This window comes from Cheilinus undulatus, linkage group 2 (genome assembly GCF_018320785.1).
Source record: "Cheilinus undulatus linkage group 2, ASM1832078v1, whole genome shotgun sequence".
Classification (NCBI taxonomy): Eukaryota; Metazoa; Chordata; class Actinopteri; order Labriformes; family Labridae; genus Cheilinus; species Cheilinus undulatus.
The window spans coordinates 56,864,925-56,885,606 of record NC_054866.1 but is presented as its reverse complement, the minus strand read 5'-3'; the positions used below and the strand labels follow the sequence as shown (position 1 = coordinate 56,885,606).

The 20,682-nt window shown below is 40.3% G+C and overlaps 1 protein-coding gene across 1 annotated transcript; it reads left to right on the top strand.

Annotated features, from left to right (window-relative positions):
• Window positions 1-626: 626 nt before the first annotated feature.
• rbm7 (RNA binding motif protein 7) lies at window positions 627-20,154 on the top strand. Its single transcript, XM_041796541.1, has 5 exons — window positions 627-825; window positions 1,063-1,225; window positions 9,031-9,106; window positions 16,339-16,432; window positions 19,205-20,154. The coding sequence occupies exons 1-5, from the start codon at window positions 733-735 to the stop codon at window positions 19,562-19,564; spliced, it is 786 nt and encodes a 261-aa protein (XP_041652475.1). The 5' UTR covers window positions 627-732; the 3' UTR covers window positions 19,565-20,154.
• Window positions 20,155-20,682: the final 528 nt, after the last annotated feature.

Sequence of the window (20,682 nt, the reverse complement as noted above, 5' to 3'; positions counted from 1 at the left end):
GACTTTTTTCTCAGAATTCTGACTTTAATCTCAGAATTCTGACTTTTTTCTCACAATTGAAAAAAAAAAATTTGTCTCAAAAATTTTTTTTTAGTGGCCCTAATACTCTTCCCTAGAAACCTGACTTTGGATGATGGTTTAATAAATTTGTTAAGCACACTACATAAAAAATGAATATTCATATTCAATTAAATAGACAAACACTCTCACGCATTACGTACAATACACACCAAGCTGTGAGAGAGGAGATGGCCCCACATGGACCCTCCAGCCACCGTAGTTCACTGGAAAAAAAAACAAACAAAAAAAAAAAAAACCCAAATACATATATATGCATTTTAAACCAATAAAACAGAATGCAAATGGTCACCATGCAATTATCATGCAATACCTAAAATCCGTGTCGTATAATTTTATTCGACAGTTGCTGATAAGAAGTTCATTCAATAATTAATGATGTCATGCATTGAAACAACGGAAAGAAGCTCATATCGTTGTTTTTACTGTATGATGTCAGCTTTTTCCGGGGAAAGGTAGGATGTTGCATGTTTAGTGGCTTAGTGGGTCCACTTTAAATGTCGTGAAACAAGAGCTGCTGACTGCGACAGCAGCTCTTGTGACGTCATTTTACTTTACGGCAGCTGAGGCCTTCGTTTTCTGTAGCAGCGGAGCCGCTAATTTAGAGCTTAGCACTGCCGCTGTGTGGAGAGGATCAGCTGTTGGGCTTATACCATGGGAATAGAGGATGAAACAGACCGGACGCTCTTTATTAGAAACTTAGATTCCAGGGTGACGGAGGAGCTTTTGTTTGAGCTGTTCTTACAGGTACGGACTCTGTCTCATCATCACACACGGCTAGCTAATGCTAAGTGCTAAGGTAGCTCAACTGTTAGCCAGTCGAAGAAGGACTGGCTCGGGGTTAAAGGTGTCTGACCCTGTAGACGTGGCTTGTGTAAATAAATGTGTGTGAACCATCTGCGGTCTAAATCGTCCGTCTTGGCTCTACATCAGCTAACGCTAGCCAGGTTTAGCTGAAGCTAACTGTTGGGATGTCTTTCACAGGCCGGACCTCTCATCAGGACTAAGATCCCTAAAGACACGGATGGGAAGCAGAAGACGTTTGGCTTTGCCGTCTACAAGCATGAAGTGTCCGTGCCGTACGCCATGCAACTCCTGAACGGGACGACGCTGTACGGGAGAAGCCTGCACGTGCAGTTCAGATCAGGTGTGCTGTCTCTTCTACCTCCACTCTCTGTTTGATACCACAGGTCAGAGCAGTTTAATCAACATATGAGCTGCTTGTGTCAGTGTCAATATGCAGCAAGTGGCGCCGTAGGGGATTTTCACGTCATTCTACGGCAGTTTACGACAATAAACATAAATCTGTTGGATCAGCGCAGAACACGCGGTTTCTACACTCATGTAGATATTTTGTAGATTTCCAACAGAAACTCATGTATGAGAAGGCGGTTCTCAATGCAGGCATCAGAAAGGGGCATTCACAAACATGGTGATTGGTGTGTTTTTAACCAATGTTCTAGTTTGTTTCAAATGCTGAGTAGTTGTCAGTCCCTGAAATGCTGGTTTATGTTTTCCATGAATATGTCCCCCTAACAGACATCAGATTCAGACTTTCTTCAGTTCTCCAGAAGTCTGTTCATGTAGATCTCCCTACCACACGTCTAGGATCGTCATGTGTTGCTAAAAATGACTGTGCTGGGTAGGATTACTTTAGTTCATTTAGTTACTCCTGCACACACTGTTGTAGTTTTCAGTGTTTCAGCTCATTTAGCATTAAACAGTAGGGCTGGGCATTGCTAAGAACCTCACGATTCAATTCGATTTCGATTCTTTAGGTTGTGATTCAATTCAATATCGATTTAAATGCTTTGATTTTAATTCAGTAAGAAGTAGAAATACACTCATGACCTGTTGACAGCTTTTAATGATTATTTTCATGCCCATGTGAACATATGTGGTAGGTCACCTCACATTTTTTAGCAATAAAACATCTGAAAATAAAAATTTGCACCATAATAACTTACTTGTGCATAAGGAGTACAAAAGTAAAAAACATGCCAGTTCTGTTTAAACACTGAAAAAGTGAAGTGCATGTAAACTTTAGTAATATTTCTGTCCTCTTGGAAATTCTGATAAACCTCACATAACATGGTTATGGTTGGTTGTTGTTTGGTCGAGTGCGGCCTCCGTCCATACAACGCGAATCACACACACAGTGACCCCCACTGGCCAGGAGGTGAATCGATTCAGAGGATTTGCTGAATCGATATTGAATTGGGGGGGGGGGTATTGCGATGCATCGATTAATTGATAATTTTACCCACCCCTATTAAACGGTATGTGTAACTTAACTCTCGGGGTTCATCTAACAGAATATACTTGGCAAGAAGTAATAAGAAAAGTTGTGAGGAAGGAGGAGGGGTTCTTCAAGCTGATGTCTGTTTCGCCGCCATCAAGGTGTCCTACGGCTACAGGGTCCACGGGGTCTCAAAAGGCATTGAGAGTTGAATGTGTTAAGCGACCCAAAAGACTGTTGGAAAACTATCAGCTCACACCTGCTCTCATCTAAAGACACGTTTTTTATCCTCCAACATTCTGAAACATTTTCCCTAAACAGATAGAAGCCTTCAGTCTAAATTACCAACACGTCAGTGCGAGTGTGTGTCCGTATATGTGTGTGAGTGTAATGTTTATGTGTGTCATACAGCATGAAAGCCTTTGGCGCTGCATAAAAACGCACGAATGAATGACGAGACCAGCCACTTTTCAGTTGTTTTGAGGGAAATTTGAGGCTTGTATGTGCTAAAAACACCTCTCTGTAACGAAAATCATAAGGGCGAACTGACTAGCACTTTCAGAGTGAAGCACAAGTTGTGACACTGATAAATTCAACCCGCCATCGTGGCTAGTTAGAGTCACGATGCTACCAGCCACGGGTGAAATCCACCCCCATGTGGCTAGTTGGCGGGTGTAAATGTCAAGCCCTGGTCTGGACCTTCAACGTGTCACTGCCGGTGTTTCTTGTTCATCCATGCCGCTCTGCCGCTTTTGTGGTTGTTTTGACCGTCAGGTTTCCTGTTTCCGGTTTTATCAGAGCTCATCTATCGGTTGTTGACAGTGTTTGCGTCACTGCAACTTAAGATACGATCGCAAGTCCAAGACTAGAAAAAGACTGATGTAAAACAGCACAGATTATCACCTTAAACTTAACGACAGAGATGACGGGAGCGCCAGTAAGACTCCTAAAATTTACTAAAGACTTTCAGTTTTTAGTCTGTGACTGTGAAAGTCTTGGTGTAAGCCCAGCATTAATTGGTGGCCTGCAACAACTTGTCACTGATGCAGTAGCTACAACAGCTGTTGAAAACATCACAAGTCCTCACAAATAGATTGTTGCTCATTTAATCATATATTCAAACCAGCTCATCAGATATGTCTGATTAAAACTAAAGGAGACATTCACAAAGAAAGCCGTTGAACACCAGGTAATGTGGTCACAAGTGAGACTAACTAGCAGGGCTTTCAGAGCCCATCAAATACTAACGGCACTGAGTTTAAGTTTTATGGTTTTGTGAAAGGGTGCCAAATCTTTCCTCTGCCAGTAAGTCAGGGTTTCTACTACTGCAACCTGTCAGCCAAACAGCAAAATAATTCATTAAAGATGGCTACCATTTTCCTGTTGTTGACTTAATATTAAAGTTTCACTAACAAGTTGGGACTCATCGAGTTTTCAGACCCCCTTGCTGGTTGTTTTTTTTCAGCAGGCTGATGATTCCAGGTCCGTGGAAGGCTCTGAAACTTTTTTTTTTTTATTAACTGAGTGGGTACATGTTTATTTAAAAGAAACCATAAACACAAGCAAGCAGCAGGGCCGGGTGGTGCATCAGGCAAATGGGGTTTGTGCAGTGGGTCCACACTGAATGGAGACCTTCAAATAACACTCCACCATCTGTGGAAAATAGTTGTTATGCAGCACTCTCTGATAGGGCAGTGAGACATGTTTCATTCTATATAACAGGCAGTCATGTAGAATCTATGCACAGGTGCAGATATTGTAAAATCAACTAGTAATCCAGTTCAGTAACAGGGTATATACATAAAAGTATCAAAACTTGATTGACTAGTTTTCTTCTTCCTCACACAGTAGTGTTAATGTTCCTTTTCCATGTTTATAGTGCAATGGAGCCATCTTGTGGTAGTCGGGAGCATTTTTTTCTGCCCTCACGTTTTTTCCCTGCACTTCTGCCTAAACTGAAAGTAGCATTATCCGGCAGTTTCGTAGTCTGTGGATGCACAGTTGAGCTAAGAGTCTGTCCTTTATGCAGGCTAGATCAATGTCTGCGTGTATGAACGATGTTAACAATATGTATGTCCACTTACCTGCTATGCTGTGTAAGTTTATTTAATGCCAGTTGAAGCAGCATGCTAACGTGTTAATATGCCAGTGCCACATAGCTAACAGGCTAATGTTATTTTATGTCTGTGTCAGTGATGCATGAGAAGTATTTTTTTGAACATTTATTCTTCAGATCATAGAACATTTCTTCATAAATAAAGGGGACCCACAGTCTAATGATGCTGTTAGCCTATATGATGATACTCTAGTGAGCTCCTTCACTGCTTCACTCTCAGGCTCACCTGTCACACACCAGCCCCTCCTGCTCCTCTCCCCTACTCATCCTCCTCCTCCTCCTCCTCCTCATGATGTAGCTGTATATTTACCTGCACTAGACCGTCTCCTATAGGGACTGCGGAGTATAGCCCAACTGATATAGGATTTTTGGGGCTGACACCGATATTGGGGGCTAAAAGAAGCCGATATCCGATATATTGGCTGATATATAAAATAAGAACATGGATATATACAGGATATATACTGTACATAAACACAAATTCTTATATTTGTATTATCTTTGTTTATTTCACAAAGATGCAACGTAGATGATGTTAAAAAGCTGTATAACAGTCTTTTATTAGATGATGGTGGACATCTGAATTAACAGTTACATTTATCATTGTTTATTTTCTGCTTCTGCATCTCTACTCCTCTAAGCAGTAGAGACGCAACTAGTCAACTACAACTCCCACAATGCTTTGCATGTCAAATATGGCTGTCCACTGAGGAAAGTCAAAGTATATGATTGAAAATGGATTAAAAATGGATAAGAAGATGCTTATTATTGAATGTAACGGTGTGGATTTAATTTCCAAAGACCCTGAAAACTCACCAAAGTTCTGGGGTCGCTACAACAGCGTCCTTTAGAGCTACGGAGACATCGGTGGTTGCAAACGAACGGCAAAATGGTCAGCTTTCAGAGGAAAAAAAGAGTACGTTTCTATGACTTACGGTATAAAAGTGATCTTTTTATAAACTGCGTCAGGTATTGTTGTATAGGACAACACGCCTCAGAGACTCCAGAAAGTCAGACAAGTTTCGGGCTCTCTAGAAAATGTTCTGTAAAAGCTACGAATGCTTGGAAGACATGATTAGAAAGGTACGATGGATCTATGCCGCGCGAGCTCCAAGGGTTAATATGTCGGCTACATATTGGCTGATGTTGATTAATCTGTGATACGCTGTAATCGGCCCAGATCAATCGGTCGGGCTCTACTGCAGAGTCTTTGACACTCTTGCAGCATCTTGATTGACTGTTTTTTTTTTTTAATTTGATGTTTATTTACTGATCCCGATGATCATTTTTGCCCTTAAGTTCTGTTTTCTCCGAACACTTTCACTTTCATGCTGGAGCAGAGTGGGGATGGGAGGGGGGTAAACGGACCTTTAGGAGATGTGATCAGCCCAGTCAGCAGTCATTATAAAGGAAACAACGGCCGCCCCTGCTCTAAGGGGCCGGTGCATAGCGTAAATAAATAAATCATACCAGCTCCAAAGTGTGTCCACTCACAGGGAAAATGCCCAGTATGCCAGATTGGCAGTCCCTCTCTGCTTGCAGAGTTGTCTGAGCGTATCCGCTGTAAACAATCCAGCATGGCTAGGGGGCGGATCTCTGCATTGGCGGTGTGCTTGTGAGTCAGCCGGTGAGTGGTATGGGGTATTTAAGACTCTACAGACCTCCAGGAAACTCGGTTCACGTTGACAGTAATTGTCAGTAACTTCAGTCTTATCTGGCATGATCTGAAAGCTAAAACCTGCCATTCAGAAGTCTCTGTCCTTTATCCATTTCTGCTCGCTTGCATGACAACGGCGTCGCTTCCTTATCTTGCAAATTACGGGATGGGTCCAGGGTCACACAGAATGTGTATGCATTAATCTTGCGACAAAAACAATAGTGTCGTTAACAGTAATTTAAGGTAACGCGTTGTTAATGAGTTACTTTGACAGCCCTATTTACTAGAAAGGAAATATGTAGAAATTCCAGAGATGATTGTGGCAGGAAGCAACAAGTTTCCAAACTAAAAACTGACATAAGTGTGAGCTGCTGTTTCTAATGCAAAACCTGATATTTTGATAACGTGCCTGGTTGGAACATTGCTTGTACTATTTCCAACTGAAGATCTCTGAGAATCTTTTAGGGCACATTCACACCAGAGCTGTTTGGTCCGCTTTAAACCAACTCTGGTCCATTTTACTGGATAGTCCGGTTCGTTTGGAGGGGTGTGAAAGCTCACACAAACTCTGGTGCGCTTGAAAACAAGGGGAATCGGTCCGCTTTCAAACGAACCCTGGTGCAGTTTGTTTGAGGTGTGAAAGCGAAGCGAACCAACTTGTGAACCAAAGACAGGAAGAGGCATAAAGTGTAATGATTTACAGGTTTATATGTGATTTAATACACTCAAATACATGTCAGTACCTCGCTTGGCGTCTGTAGCCATAGCAACACGTCATGCTCAGTGCTGATTTATTTGTCTCATGTAAAGAACGACATGCTGGACAGCTCACCGCCTCGCTGCCTGCTCATGATTCCCCCATGCAAGAGCAGAAACCCCAAGACGGCGAATTTTTGGTGTTTTTCATTGTTTATGTGGAAGAAAAGACCGGCAAAAGGAGATGGGTTTCTGATTTCGTCTTCTTCTACTCCTTTTCTTCTTGGTCGCCTTTTGTTTGCAACAACAGCGCCCCTAGCGGGCAGAGGTTGTAGGTGTTTGGACGGTTTGGTCTGTTTGACCAAGAGCAGTGTGAATGTGAACCAAAACCAAAGGAAAGTACAACAATGCTGCAATTTCCATTCCAAAACGGACCGAGTCCCCCGGACTATCAGGTGTGAAAACGGCCTTAATTGTTGAAGCAAAATAGGTGTGTACCTAAAATATCACCACAGAAATCTGTATCGAATTAAATCAGGTCCCTGTGAGTCAAAATCAAATTGATTCATTTGATCAGTGGTAATACCCAGACCTACAAATCAGATGATGTTACACCCTCTGGGACTGAGTCAAGTTTAAGTTGGTTTTCTTTTTTTTTTTGTTTTTCTAAAGCTTATTTTTTTATTTACTTTAAATCGCAGAGGGTGCAATATTTCTTTGACCTGAAATGTGTTTTGAAATACCAGTTTAATACATTTTATTAAGCAGAGGTGTTTTGCTCTTCACTTAATGCAAACATTCAAGTGCCAATATTTTCTAGAAGAATTGACAAAAGTTCAAAGTTTCCTACTTTCCTTTTTTTTTTTTTTTTGCTTTCTTCAAAATAAGACATCTAAAAATCATCATTCCCTTTATTACAATTCATATAAAATTTGCAATATAGGACAAAATAATTGCAATAAGACATTTTTGTTAGATTGATTCGAATTTTGTTTTGGGTTTTTTTTTTTTTGTTTTGTTTTGGGGTTTTTTTTTGCTTAGAAATTTTTTGATATTTTTGCGGAAATTTGAGAAATGTATTTTGACATTTTTAGGAATTTGATTTGAATTTTGGAGAGCAAATTTGCTTTGAAAAAATTAAAGTATCTTCTTGAAAATTTGATAGATAAATGTAAATTTTGGGGAATTTGATTTAAATTCTTTTGGAAATTTTTTTAGAAAATTTTAGGTATTTTTATGGAAATTTTTAACATTTATTTGTAAATTTTGGCAAATTTGATTCAAATTTCTGGGGGAACTAGCTTTGAAACCTTTAGGAAATTTCATGAAAATTTGAGAAATTTATATGCAGTTTTTTAAGAAGTTGCTTTGATTTTTTGTAGTATTTTTATGAAAATTTGAGGAATTTATTTGAATTTTTGGGGAATTTCATTTGATTTTTTTGGGTGGTGGGGCAGGTTTTTAATTTTTAGTTATTTTCTTAGAATTTTAAACATTTATTTGTAGATTCTGGGAGATTCGATATAAATTTCTGGGGGAAATAGCTTTGAAACTTTAAGGTAATTTCATGAAAATTTGAGAATTTATTTGTAAATTTATAAGAAGTTGATTTGATTTTTGTGGGTGGTTGCTTTGATTTTTTTTTTTTAGTATTTTTATGAAAATTTCAGAAATGTATTTGAATATTTTTGGGAATTTGATCTGATTTTTTTGGGTGGTTGGGCAGGTTTTAAATCTTTTATTTACTTAGAATTTTTGAACATTTATTTGTAGATTTTGGGAGATTCGATATGAATTTCTGGGGAAAATAGCTTTTTGTGTGTTATAATACAGAATGATTTATAAGATGAGGAACCTGAAGAATAATTACATGTTAAATTGCAATCGCAATGTTGGGTGAAAAAAATCACGATTAGATTATTTTCCCATTATATGTTCAGCCCTAGTTCCTGCTGTGTGGATTTTAGTCACATCAAGACAACCACTCCAGCAATTAGCTTGTTTCCCTCCATTCTGGCACACTGCTGTCTCAGAGCTCAGCTGACATTCTCTGTCAGAGCAGGAGAGGCAGAGCTAGTAAACATCTGCTGGTAGGTTGGACACATTCATCCTATTCACAAATAAAAACATGGCTTTTGGCTGGTGGCTAATTTTCAATGAAAAACAGTTAGCCGGCAAAATGACAGATGGTATTATGATGATGTGCTCAGTTGTAGCATGACTAAATTGTTTCTCTCATCACAGGGAGCAGTCATAGCAGCAGTCCAGGGAACTCACAGAATTCAAGTCCTGCAAACACACCAAACCCCCATGGCCAGAGGTAAGAATGTCCTGGAGACTATTCGTCTGGTAACAGTAGCAATACAACGGCAAAGGGCTGTGAAACTCATCCGCCGTGGCCTGGCAGCGCTGCATGGTGTCGTCTTTTTAAAGGCAAACTTTTAAACATGCAGCGCTGGCTGTACTGTAATTCATAACGTTAAAAGTACTTTAATTCCTCTCTCTGAGTGTAGATCAGGAATAAAAATGAAGTTTATTAATAACCACACACGCTGCATCCTGCAGCAGCAGCAGCAATGTCAGGCACAAAGTTTTGAAAATATTCAACTATTTTTACAGCTTTTAAATCGATGAAGTTAATCTATGCTTATTGGTTATTTTAGGCACTGCAGTAGCTTCCTATAAAGTGAACTCAGCATTGTTGCAACATCTCAAGGGCGGTGAACCGCCTTTTTGTTGACCAATATTTTTTAGTATTTAATAGTTTGGAGGCATGATGCTACTGCAACACATACCTCCAATTTCCACATACAGCGAAAGCGCTGCGACCCTCTGGCGAACCGTACTGCAGAGCTCATCGCTCCCTCTCTAGTCTTTCAGAGCATTTCCACAGCCAGAGCTCCAGACCGGCAGCTGTGCGTGCCTGGACGACACTTCGCTCCGCTTCGTTCGAGATACACCGCAGGTCTGTTTTCAGGTGCCAAACCGGTCCATACCCGTCGATCAGAAAGCTCCAGAAGAGGATCACAAGTGTAGAATATGCGGTTCTTTCAAAATACGACACAATGCACGGACTTCCAAGCATAAATCATCACCATATCAACATTATGTCTCATCCTGGGAACGCGCCGGTAGTCAAGTGCTTAAGGCACGCACCATATACACAGGCGACCAGGGTTCGAATCCGGCCCGTGGCACCATTTCCTGTATGTCTCTCCCCGCTCTCTTCCCTGTTTCTGACTCTATCCACTGTCCTCTCTCTAATAGAGGCACGAAAAAGCCCAAAAATTAAAAAAAAAAAAAAAACATTGTCTCATCCTGCAGCGAGAGCAAAAGGTGACAGAGGTCAGTGGGTCACAGAGCTACATCGGCACCATTGATGAGGAAAAGTTAACTTCTGAGGACATTTATCCAAAGAATTTGCATAAAACCACAGATCCTTGAAGCAAACATTGACCTTTAACTTCATAATGTACTCACTCAGTGGTGGAAGCAATAATATCATGGACTTATACCAGAAAGGATGATCAATTGACCCCAAAAGGTGAAATAGTCTGCTGTTGACATACTGTTCCTGCGTGAGCTCGCAGTTCTTCCATGATCTCATGATCGTGGCGCAGCACTCTAGACCCGCTCCCAGTGGGCGAGGTTGCTTGCCTTCAGTCGGACCACCCCCCGGTGCTTCGGTGCACGGCGCAGTCGTGCTACGTGGAATGCAGGTTAGACATGCATGTTTTTCATGCTCTTGGCAGTGTGTTATGCAGAAAGACTGCTGCTCAAGCAAAAACTGTGGAATGACATGGTACTGAACAGGTCTGCATGTTCACACATTTGAAACTCTTAAGGAACCCATTTTCATTTTCCGTAAAACTAACATGCACTCCTCTGGACCATATTCAGTAAAGCTGTGTCAAAGGGGAATTAGGGTACGTTTGTCCTTTAGAGAAATGAGCAGTAGTATTGTATTCTAATTCAAGTTCAGAGTGAAGATCCAGACAAAAGTTTGTTTAAACCAAGACATTTCCAACAAAAAAGAGATTTTTTTTTTAAACAGATTTAAGCGTGTTCTCCTCCCAAACACTTGATGTTTAACATTTTTAGTTATTTAAGTTGTTTATCATGGCCAGTAATTGAAGTGCTTGTCTCTGACTCTCACTGACGGTGCCATACGTCTGGTTCAGTGTTCAGAGACAAAGAGACTTGGGACGACCAATATTGTTTTTAGGATGAGTACCATACCTATTATTGGTTGCTCATGGAACTTTCCCAGTTCATTTATGTATTAGTCAACAATGTTAGTGCCTCCAACTCAAGTAAAAGCAGCAAAACCACAGAGTAAAAAAGTCCAAATACAAGTAAAAGTCAAACTCTTACATATAAATCAGTATTTATTTCAGACAAAATAAAAAAGATGGATTAATAATATATTGTAAAACTGGATCATAGCTAATGATGCATTGCTTTCATCACTGACTGTTAAGAAGTAGTTTATTAAGATGGATATCTAGGTTAAAATAGAACATGAATGTATTAGACTTTCATATTAGTAATCGGAATCAGTGAGCCAACTATCTATGGAGGACCAAACCTGCCAAAATTAAAAATAAATAAATAAAAACATAAAATTCAAACATTATATACAAAGATATATATATATATATATATATATATATATATATATATATATATATATATATATAGGGGTGCATGATAAGACGATCTCAGATTGTGAAGAAATAGAATGTGTTGGTGATCTGCTTAATCTGTTTTATCGTACCATTGGCTCCACTACTTTCACACTCTGTCCCCCCGATGCAGCGGAGACTCACACTGCAAAAGTGAAACCTAAAGGGGGGGGTGTGTTGGGTAACAGTGATACACAGGTAGATATATTTAAGCATTCTAGCAGCAGTTTACCTCATCTCTGTAGCATTACCACTAAGAACTTCAGGCTATTTAGCACAGTGGCTGCTAACAGGAAGCTCTAATATGTTCACTGAAAGAAAAACAGCAGTCGATCATTGTTTAATCATCTGATTATATGATGAACCAGTACAAGACGTTTTCTGACAAATTCAACGCATTATCAGAGACTCGGCATAAAATAACGTGAAAAAACACGATCTCAAACCACACAGCAGTGTTGCATTAGCAGTCAGGAGGCTCTTTATGTCCCTGCTGCAGCGGTGCTGCAGTAACTTTAAGGAACGTTAGCTGTGGATCAGTTCATCCTTTCAGAGTCCATGGATTTACACATGAGGCTGACGTTAGCGCAGTCACTTTAGCAGTGAAACAGAGCTCACTGTTCAGACATTTGACAGACTCTTCATCGTAGGAACTGTGGGCAGGACTGTGGTGTTTTGGACATTTCAGTGTGGAGGATCGAAATGTCTTTAATTTCAGAAATAACGGCTGTCAGAGTGACACAACAGAGACTCCGCCTCATATCACACGGGCTGCGGTGTTGATTGGTTAAAGCTTGTGACATCTTAGCCTATCAGAGAGCGTTGTAGCTGGGACAGAGCTGAGCAAGAGAAGAACCAAATGCTGCAGAGCCAAAGTAATGGACTTTCTTATTTATTTAAGATATCAGTGGAATAAAAGGCGACACAGATTATCAGCAAAATGCCAGATATCACTGATGATAATCAGCTGTTAACGGTGAAAACCTCTATAGTCTGCTTTTTCCAAAAAGGAAATTCAATAAGTGAATCAATTAAGGATTTAATCAATAAGAAGAATCAATAATGGCATCAGTAACAATTAGGGGTGTGATGAGAACTCGTGCCGCGAGATCAAAACACCACGAGATTTCTCGTCGTGGAAAAATCAATCTCGCGAGATCGGACAGAAGGAGCAGCAGCTCTCCTTACAGAAAAAAATACCAAACTGGAAATTATACAAGATCACAAAGATGCCATGGAGACTTTGAAACTGTTCATGAGCGAGCTAATGAAGAAACGAAGCTGATCCATGACCCATTAAGATCACCGTTCCAACCCCCACCCCCTCCGCGTGCGCTACGTGGAGCCGCACATGATCATAACGGTCCGAGTTGATGAGACTCTGCTGCTGGTAACCTGTGCAGTCTCCATGAGGAGAATACAGCCTTTATTTAGCTTGTGTATGCACGCAGACTCACTTTTAGTGCCACTTTGTAACTTTGAAACAGTTGCTGCTTCCTCATGTCTCCTTCTCGTCTCACCGTCTGTCAGTCACACGTCCATCAGCTGTTGGCTGTGCGTATCATCAATCCGAAGCTTATAGCGTGACTGCAGCGGTAAACTCTGTTTGAGCACCATAGAGTCCACTGTTAGCTCCACAAAAATAACGAAGCTTTAGCCCAAGTTAAACGCACCATGCTTGCCGTCGGACAGCAGACAGAGCAGAGACACACACACTTACTCACCAACGCACACACATTAACACACACGCTCATCAGTGCGTGGTGTCCAACACTGTTAAAGCTCATGAGACAAAAAGACCACAAAACTATAAAATAATCTATTTCTCTTAATAACAGCAAACGTGTTATTGACAGAAATATTACTTTTGATTGTTTTAAATATGGATGTCTCTAAAGAGGATGAGAAATATTTTGATTTTACTGATGCAGCTCTTTAGATTTAGACCTGTTGAAAATAGTGCTTAAAATACTTTAAAAATAATCCAAAAGCTTTTATTACATATAATTAAATATTATATGAAAAATATTTATTGAAATTGTAGTGACGAGAGCATAGTGTAGTAAATTAACGATTTTGTAGGCTGTTAAAATGAAAGGTTTGATTTAAAGGGCATGAAAATGTACAGTTTGAGTCAGAGTTAGACAAGACATACTGTTTGGAAGCATTGATAGCCTTTTTGAATAGACCTGAATGCGTTGCAATTATGACTTCCAGTTGTTTAAAGGACATATTTTCCACCCATGTATTTTTGTTTTTTCCAAATTCAAAAAAAGTGTAAAATCTCGTCTCGTCAGACCCCTAGTAACAATAAAATCCTATGAATTCCCATCCCCACTGAGAAGCTGTCTAACTTCAGAATTGAATCACTTTCCTTAGCCGCCTCCCATCAGAGATCTCTGCATTGATCCATCAGCTGTTGAATGAATAACATGGCGTGCAACTGTGCTTGCACAAGTTTGACAAGAGGGACAAATCCATATTTCCTTTTGACAGGAGACCCAGACCCTGAACCTGGCCATCCAAGCCTGGGGAGGCTAAACTGCCTGATGGGTTAAGGCTTTTCAGGACTGCGTTTTAGACTTATGTACAAATATTGGACAAGAATTAGGGCTGGGCAGTTAATTGAAATGTGGATTAAATCGCAATGTGACCTACTGCAATTTTCAAATCACAGAGGCTGCAATCTTTCTTTGACCTGAAATGTATTTTGGAATACCAGTTTAATGCATTTTTCTAAGCAGAGGTGTTTTGCTCTACACTTAATGCAAACATTCAAGTGCCAATATTTTCTAGAATAATTGACAAAAGTTTCTACTCTCCTAGTTTTTTTATATTTTTGCCTTCTTCAAAATAAATCTAAAAATCATCATTCTCTTCATTACAATTCATATCAAATTTGCAATAAGACATTTTTGTTAGATTGATTTGAATTTTGGGGTCATTTTTGCTTCAAAATTCTCAGATATTTTTAAGGAAATATCCATCCATCCATCTTCTTCCGCTTATCCAAGATCGGGTCGCGGGGGCAGCAGCCTAAGCAGGGTAGCTCAGACTTCCCTCTCTCCGGCCACTTTGTCCAGCTTTTCCCAGGGATTCCCGAGGCGTTCCCAGGCCAGCTGAGCAACATAGTCTCTTCAGCGTGTCCTGGGTCTTCCCCGGGGCCTCCTCCCAGTGGGACTTGCCCGGAACACCTCACCAGGGAGGCGTCCAGGAGGCATCCGGACCAGATGCCCGAGCCACCTCATCTGGCTCCTCTCAACGTGGAGGAGTAGCGGCTCTACTCCGAGTCTCTCCCGGATGGCCGAGCTTCTCACCCAGTCTCTAAGGGAGAGCCCAGACACCCTGCGGAGGAAACTCATTTCAGCTGCCTGTATCCGCGATCTCGTTCTTTCGGTCATTACCCACCACTCATGACCATAGGTGAGGGTGGGAACGTAGATCGACCGGTAAATTGAGAGCTTCGCCTTTCGACTCAGCTCTTTCTCTACCATGACAGACCCATGCAGAGACCGCATCACTGCTGACGCCGCACCGATCCGCCTGTCGATCTCCCGCTCCATTCTTCCCTCACTCATGAAAGACCCCGAGATACTTAAACTCCTCCACTTGGGGCGGGATCTCATTCCCAACCTGAAGAGGGCGTTCCACCTTTATCCAACTGAGAACCATGGTCTCAGATTTGGAGGTGCTGATTCTCATCCCAGCCGCTTCACACTCAGTCGCAAACCGTTCCAGAGAGAGCTGGATGTACTGGTCTGATGAAGCCAACAGAACCACATCATCCGCGAAAAGCAGAGACCTAGTCCTGAGGCCACCAAACCGGACGCCCTCAACGCCCTGGCTGCACCTAGAAATTCTGTCCATAAAAGTTATGAACAGAGTCGGTGACAAAGGGCAGCCCTGGCAGAGTCCAACACGCACCGGGAACGGAAATATGAGAAATTTATTTTGACATTTTTAGGAATTTGATTTGAATTTTGGGGGGGAAATTTGCTTTTAAAAATAAAAGTATCTTCTTGAAAATTTGATAAATATATGTACATTTTTAGGGAATTTGATTTGAATTTCTTTTGGAAATTTGTTTAGAAAATTTTAGGTATTTTTGTGGTAATTTTTAACATTTATTTGTAAATTTTGGGGAATTTGATTCAAATTTCTAGGGGAATTAGCTTTGGAACCTTTAGGAAAATTCATGATAATTTGAGAAATTTATATGCAGTTTTTAAGAAGTTGCTTTGATTTTTTTTTTTTTTGAAAATTTGAAGAATCTATTTGAATTCTGGGGGAATTTGATTTGATTTTTTGGGCAGATTTTTGATTTGTAGTTATTTTCTTAGCATTTTTAAACATTTATTTGTGGATTTTGGGAGATTGATATAAATTTCTGGGGGAAAGATCTTTGTGTGTTATAATATAGAATGGTTTATAAGATGAGGAACCTGAACAATAATCACATTAAATTGCATATGCTTATACTTTCTTCTATAACAGACAAAAGAAGTTTTTTAGTTCATACCTTTACATGTTTCGACGGAAAGCTTCCGTCTTCGAAGAAGAAAGTATAAGCATATCACTAAGGATAGACATAATGAACCTTATTGGACTATTACATTAAATTGCAATTGCAATGTTGGGTGAAAAAAATCACAATTATATTGTTTTTCCAAATTGTTAGGCCCTGATAAGAATAGATAAAAAAACAGTATTTAAGTATTTACTTTGAAAAAGTAAGATGTTTACTTTTGCTTTCACCCCTGCCAAGTACGTCATATTGAAATGGACTTAAACTCATTTGGCAGCATGGTTGGACTTGTATAGCATTTCTTAACGATGAGTTAATCTATGATTTGCTTTACTCTTATAGGACACCGATCCAGTTCAGTTCTCCACCCTACACTCCTCCTCCCCAGATGCAGAGATCTTTCTCCTCTCCGGATAATCTGCAGAAGCATGCCATGGTAAACATACTTTCTTTTATTTATGATCTTTATTCCTCATTGACGGAGTACCCTGCAGTAGAAACAGACTTTATGATCCCTAATCGAGCTGGAAAAAACATAGTATTTAATGTTTGTGCATCTGGGCAGAATCTCTACAGGCGCTGGATCAGAAAAGTACAAACTAGAGAAAAGGAAAAAGGTCTGCTCACTGTTCAGCTCCCGATGGACAGTTTTACTGTGCCGGGAAAAAGTATTTAAACTCTTTCTGATGTTTTTGCATGTTTGTCACACTTATCTCACAGAGACAACCCAAGTAAATGCAAAATGCAGTTTCTAAATCATTTTATTTATTAAGGTAAAAAAAACTCCAAATCTCTCTGTCCCTGTGTGAAAAGACATTTCCCCCTGATCCTAATAACTGGTTGTTCCATCCTTGGCAGCAATAACTGAAATCAAGCATTTGTGATAACTGCTGATGAGTGTTTCTCATCGCTGTGGAGGAATGTTGTCCCACTCTTCTTCACAGAATTGTTTGAACTCAGCCATATTGGAGGGTTTTCCAGCATGAACTGCCTGTTTAAGGTCACACCACAGCAACTCAGCTGGATTTAAGTCCAGACTTTGACTTGGCCACTCCAGAACCTTCATGTAGTTCAGACCATCACACTGCCACCACCATGTCTGACTGTTGGCATGATGTTCTTTTTATCAAATGCTGTGTTATTTTCACACCAGATGTAACGGGCCGCACACCTTCCAGAAAGTTCTACTTTAGTCTGGTCAGTCCTCAGAATATTTCCCAGAAGTCTTGGGGATCATCAGGATGTTTTTAGTCAAATGTGAGATGAGCCTTTGTGTTCTCTTTTGTCAGCAGTGGTTTTGGCCTTGGAGCTCTCCCATGATGCCATTGTTGCCCAGTGTCTTTCTGATGGTTGAGTCATGACCTCTGAACTTAACTAAAGCCAGTGAGGCCTGCAGATCTGTGGATGTGGTTCTTGGTTCTCTTGGGACCTCCTGGACGAGTCGTCGTTGCACTCTTGGAGTCATTTTGGTTGGCCGACCTCTCCTGGGAAGGTTCACCACTGTTCCCAGTTTTCTCCATTTGTGGATAATGGCTCTGATCGTGGTTCTCTGGAGTCCCAAAGTCTTGGAAATGTCTCTGTAACCTTTCCAGACTGACAGATTTCAATCACTTTGTTTCTCATTTGTTCTTGACTTTCTCTGGATGGTGGCGTGATGTTTCTTTCTGAGATCTTGTCGCCTTCTTCACTTTGTCTGACAGCTTCTATTTACAGGATTTCTACATTCAACTAATCTGGAGGTAATCAGGCCTGGGTGTGGCCAGAGAAACTGAACTCAGCTTTCCAAGAACTGTGGTTAATCACAGTTAACTCATGATTTAACTTTATCACACAGAGCCAAATAGGTTTGGATTTTTTTCCCTTAATAGATAAAATCATCATTTAGAAACTGTGTTGTCTATTTTCTTGGGTTGTCTTTGTGAGATAATAAAATTGATTTGATGATCCAAAACATTTATGTGTGATAAATATGTAAAAACATCAGCAACTAGAAGTGGGCAAATACTTTTTCACTGTATTTAAGCAGGGCAAAATTTCAGTCCTCACGATTTTCCTCAGACCAAAGGAAGATCCTGTCCTTTTTCCCCTGTTAGAGCTGCTTTGACTATAATCCTGCGTTTGATTTTGGCTTCCCATGATGCATGGAAACAAGATAATTGAGATTAAACGATTACTTTAGCAGTGATACTCTACATGTGGCTCATTTATGGCTTAATTTGAAACGTTATTCCCATTTTTGCCACGTCTTTTGGCCACTTTTAACCAGCTTTTTGCTATTTTTTGCCCATTTAAGATGCCTTTTTCAATGAAATGCCACCTATTGCTCATTTTGCCACTCTTTCATGCTTTTGCCCATTTTAGTCCTTTTTCACTCATTTTTTGCCACTTTTGGACCATTTTTGCCACCTTTAACTCATTTTTTTTTACCACTTCTCACTCATTTTTTGTCACAGTTTTGCCACTTTCTGCCCTTTTTGCCACTTTTTCTCCCCTTTTTTGTCACTTTTCTTCTGAGTGTTTGCTGCTTTTGGCCCATTTTTGCAGCTTCTTTTTGTCGCGTTTCAATCTATTTTTGACACATTTACCCTTTTTGCAATTTTTTGCTACTTGTCACCTATTAAAGCTGCCTTTTGCTGTTGAATTCCACCTAATACCCTTGTTTCTACCTTTTTGCTGATTTTTGCCCATTTCACTCTTTTTTTCTTTGTCATGTTTTTTCCACTTTTGGACCATTTTTGCCACCTGTAACCCTTTTTTGCCACTTTCCCCCCAGTGTTTTCCCCTTTTTGCCTATTTTTGCCACTTCTCATCCGTTTAAGCTGTCTTTAGCAATTATGTGCCACTTTTTGCCCATTTTTCCCACCTTTTTTTCAGGTTTTTGCCACTTTTTGACAATTTTTTGCCAGCTTTAACTTATTATTTGGTCACTTTCTGCCCATTTTTGCCACATTCTGCCCTTTTTCATCCTTTTCTCCCAGCGTTTGCCACTTGGGTCAATGAGTAATCATGTTAAATAATCATGATTTCATAATCAGTCAGAATAATCAGGATTCATATTTTTTCCTTAATAGTGCAGCTGTTAACACAGCAACACTGATATTTGTTCATATTTAAATAATAATTATGATAAATGCTTGTTTCAACTAAAGAACAGATTTTATAACAGGAGTGGAAGATTGATGCTCTCTGTCTGTTCCTCCTTCTGCAGATGAACAACATGATGTGGCAGCTCCACATGCAGCAGCTAGACCAGCTGAATGGAGCCTTTTCAAAGCCTCTGCAGAGGCAGCAGTCTGTGGGGGGACATTCTGGAAGAGGTAGCTCCAGGCAACACGAAAACGCCCCCTATCGTCACAGTTCCTCCCAGATGAACAGCGGTGGCAGAAATCAGCGATACTCAGAAGACGCAGGCTCTGGCCGCCATCAGCAGCACGGCCACGGCCGGGACGGCCATCCCCATCAGAGCGACAGGAGCGGCAGCCGCCACCATGACGGCAGAGGGGGCAGAAGAGACGATGACAGGAGCAACAGCCGCGGCTACCAAGATAACAGATGGCGGCGCTACTGAGACGTGAAAACATGTCTTAAAGACTCCAGTTTTTCACAAATATGTGGACGGCTTAAAGAAATCGATCATGTTGACATTTTCACATGTATACTCAGGATGTTTGTACAAAATAATCCTACCAGATTTAATAACTTAAACATTTTTTCTTTACTTTTAAGATGTTTTTAAATTTGTACACTTCTTTAATGTGAGCTTTTCCTCACAAATGTTGCAAAAAAGGGAAGAAGTGTATTAAGAAGAGTGTCATGTTGTGTATTAAGAGCAAGAAAAATAGCATAACTGGTAGGTACATTAAAAAAGAAAACAAACACCACGTATATTTCAAAAGATAGGACACTTGCCAGTTTTTATGTTATGCAATTAGTATTTAATGGTGCTCCCAGAATTTTACAACAATCTTCAGGTACAAAAAGAACAATTCCACCAGCACTACTTGTACTGCAGTGGGGCACCACCCTTTCTTTATTGTAGATTGGTTGACCTTGCTCTTTCTAATAATAGGCTTTAATTATTTTTTTTATTCTCAGAGTCTGTAAGACAGATTGTTTTAAAATGGACATTTTCATTACTATAAAACTCTTTTCATTTGATGGTTGCGTCGTCTGTTCTTTGGTCACACCAGCGCTCGGGTCCTGGCTGTTAATCAAGAATGCTATTTACAGCTCAGTGTGTATGACACCAAGCTGAGCAGCTATTGTATGTTGATGCGACATGCCTTTATGCATGCACACAAGGCCTTATCTGCACCTATAAATGGCCCGTGTGTAACTAATAGGCTTGTGTAGTGGGTTACAAAGTAATCTACAGGTGGCGCCACATGCATCTTTTTATTGAATCAATTAAGATGTTAAATATATCAGAGCCACATGAGCAGCTCCTGCATGCGACCTTTCTATTTAGGATGCTTTCAAGTCTTTACATGGGCGTGACGCCCCCCGTTCACTTTGCAGCATGCAATTATGTTCAGGGTTTTTTGTTGTTGTTCCTGACTGCTACACAGATATCTTGTTGCTATTATCAGAGGAGTCTTAACACCACTTTGACAATGGCACAGGTTTGGGTCAGTTTGCAGATGTGAGAGAAGTGGACCCCTGGCCCGTCCCAGAATTTGTAGCCTT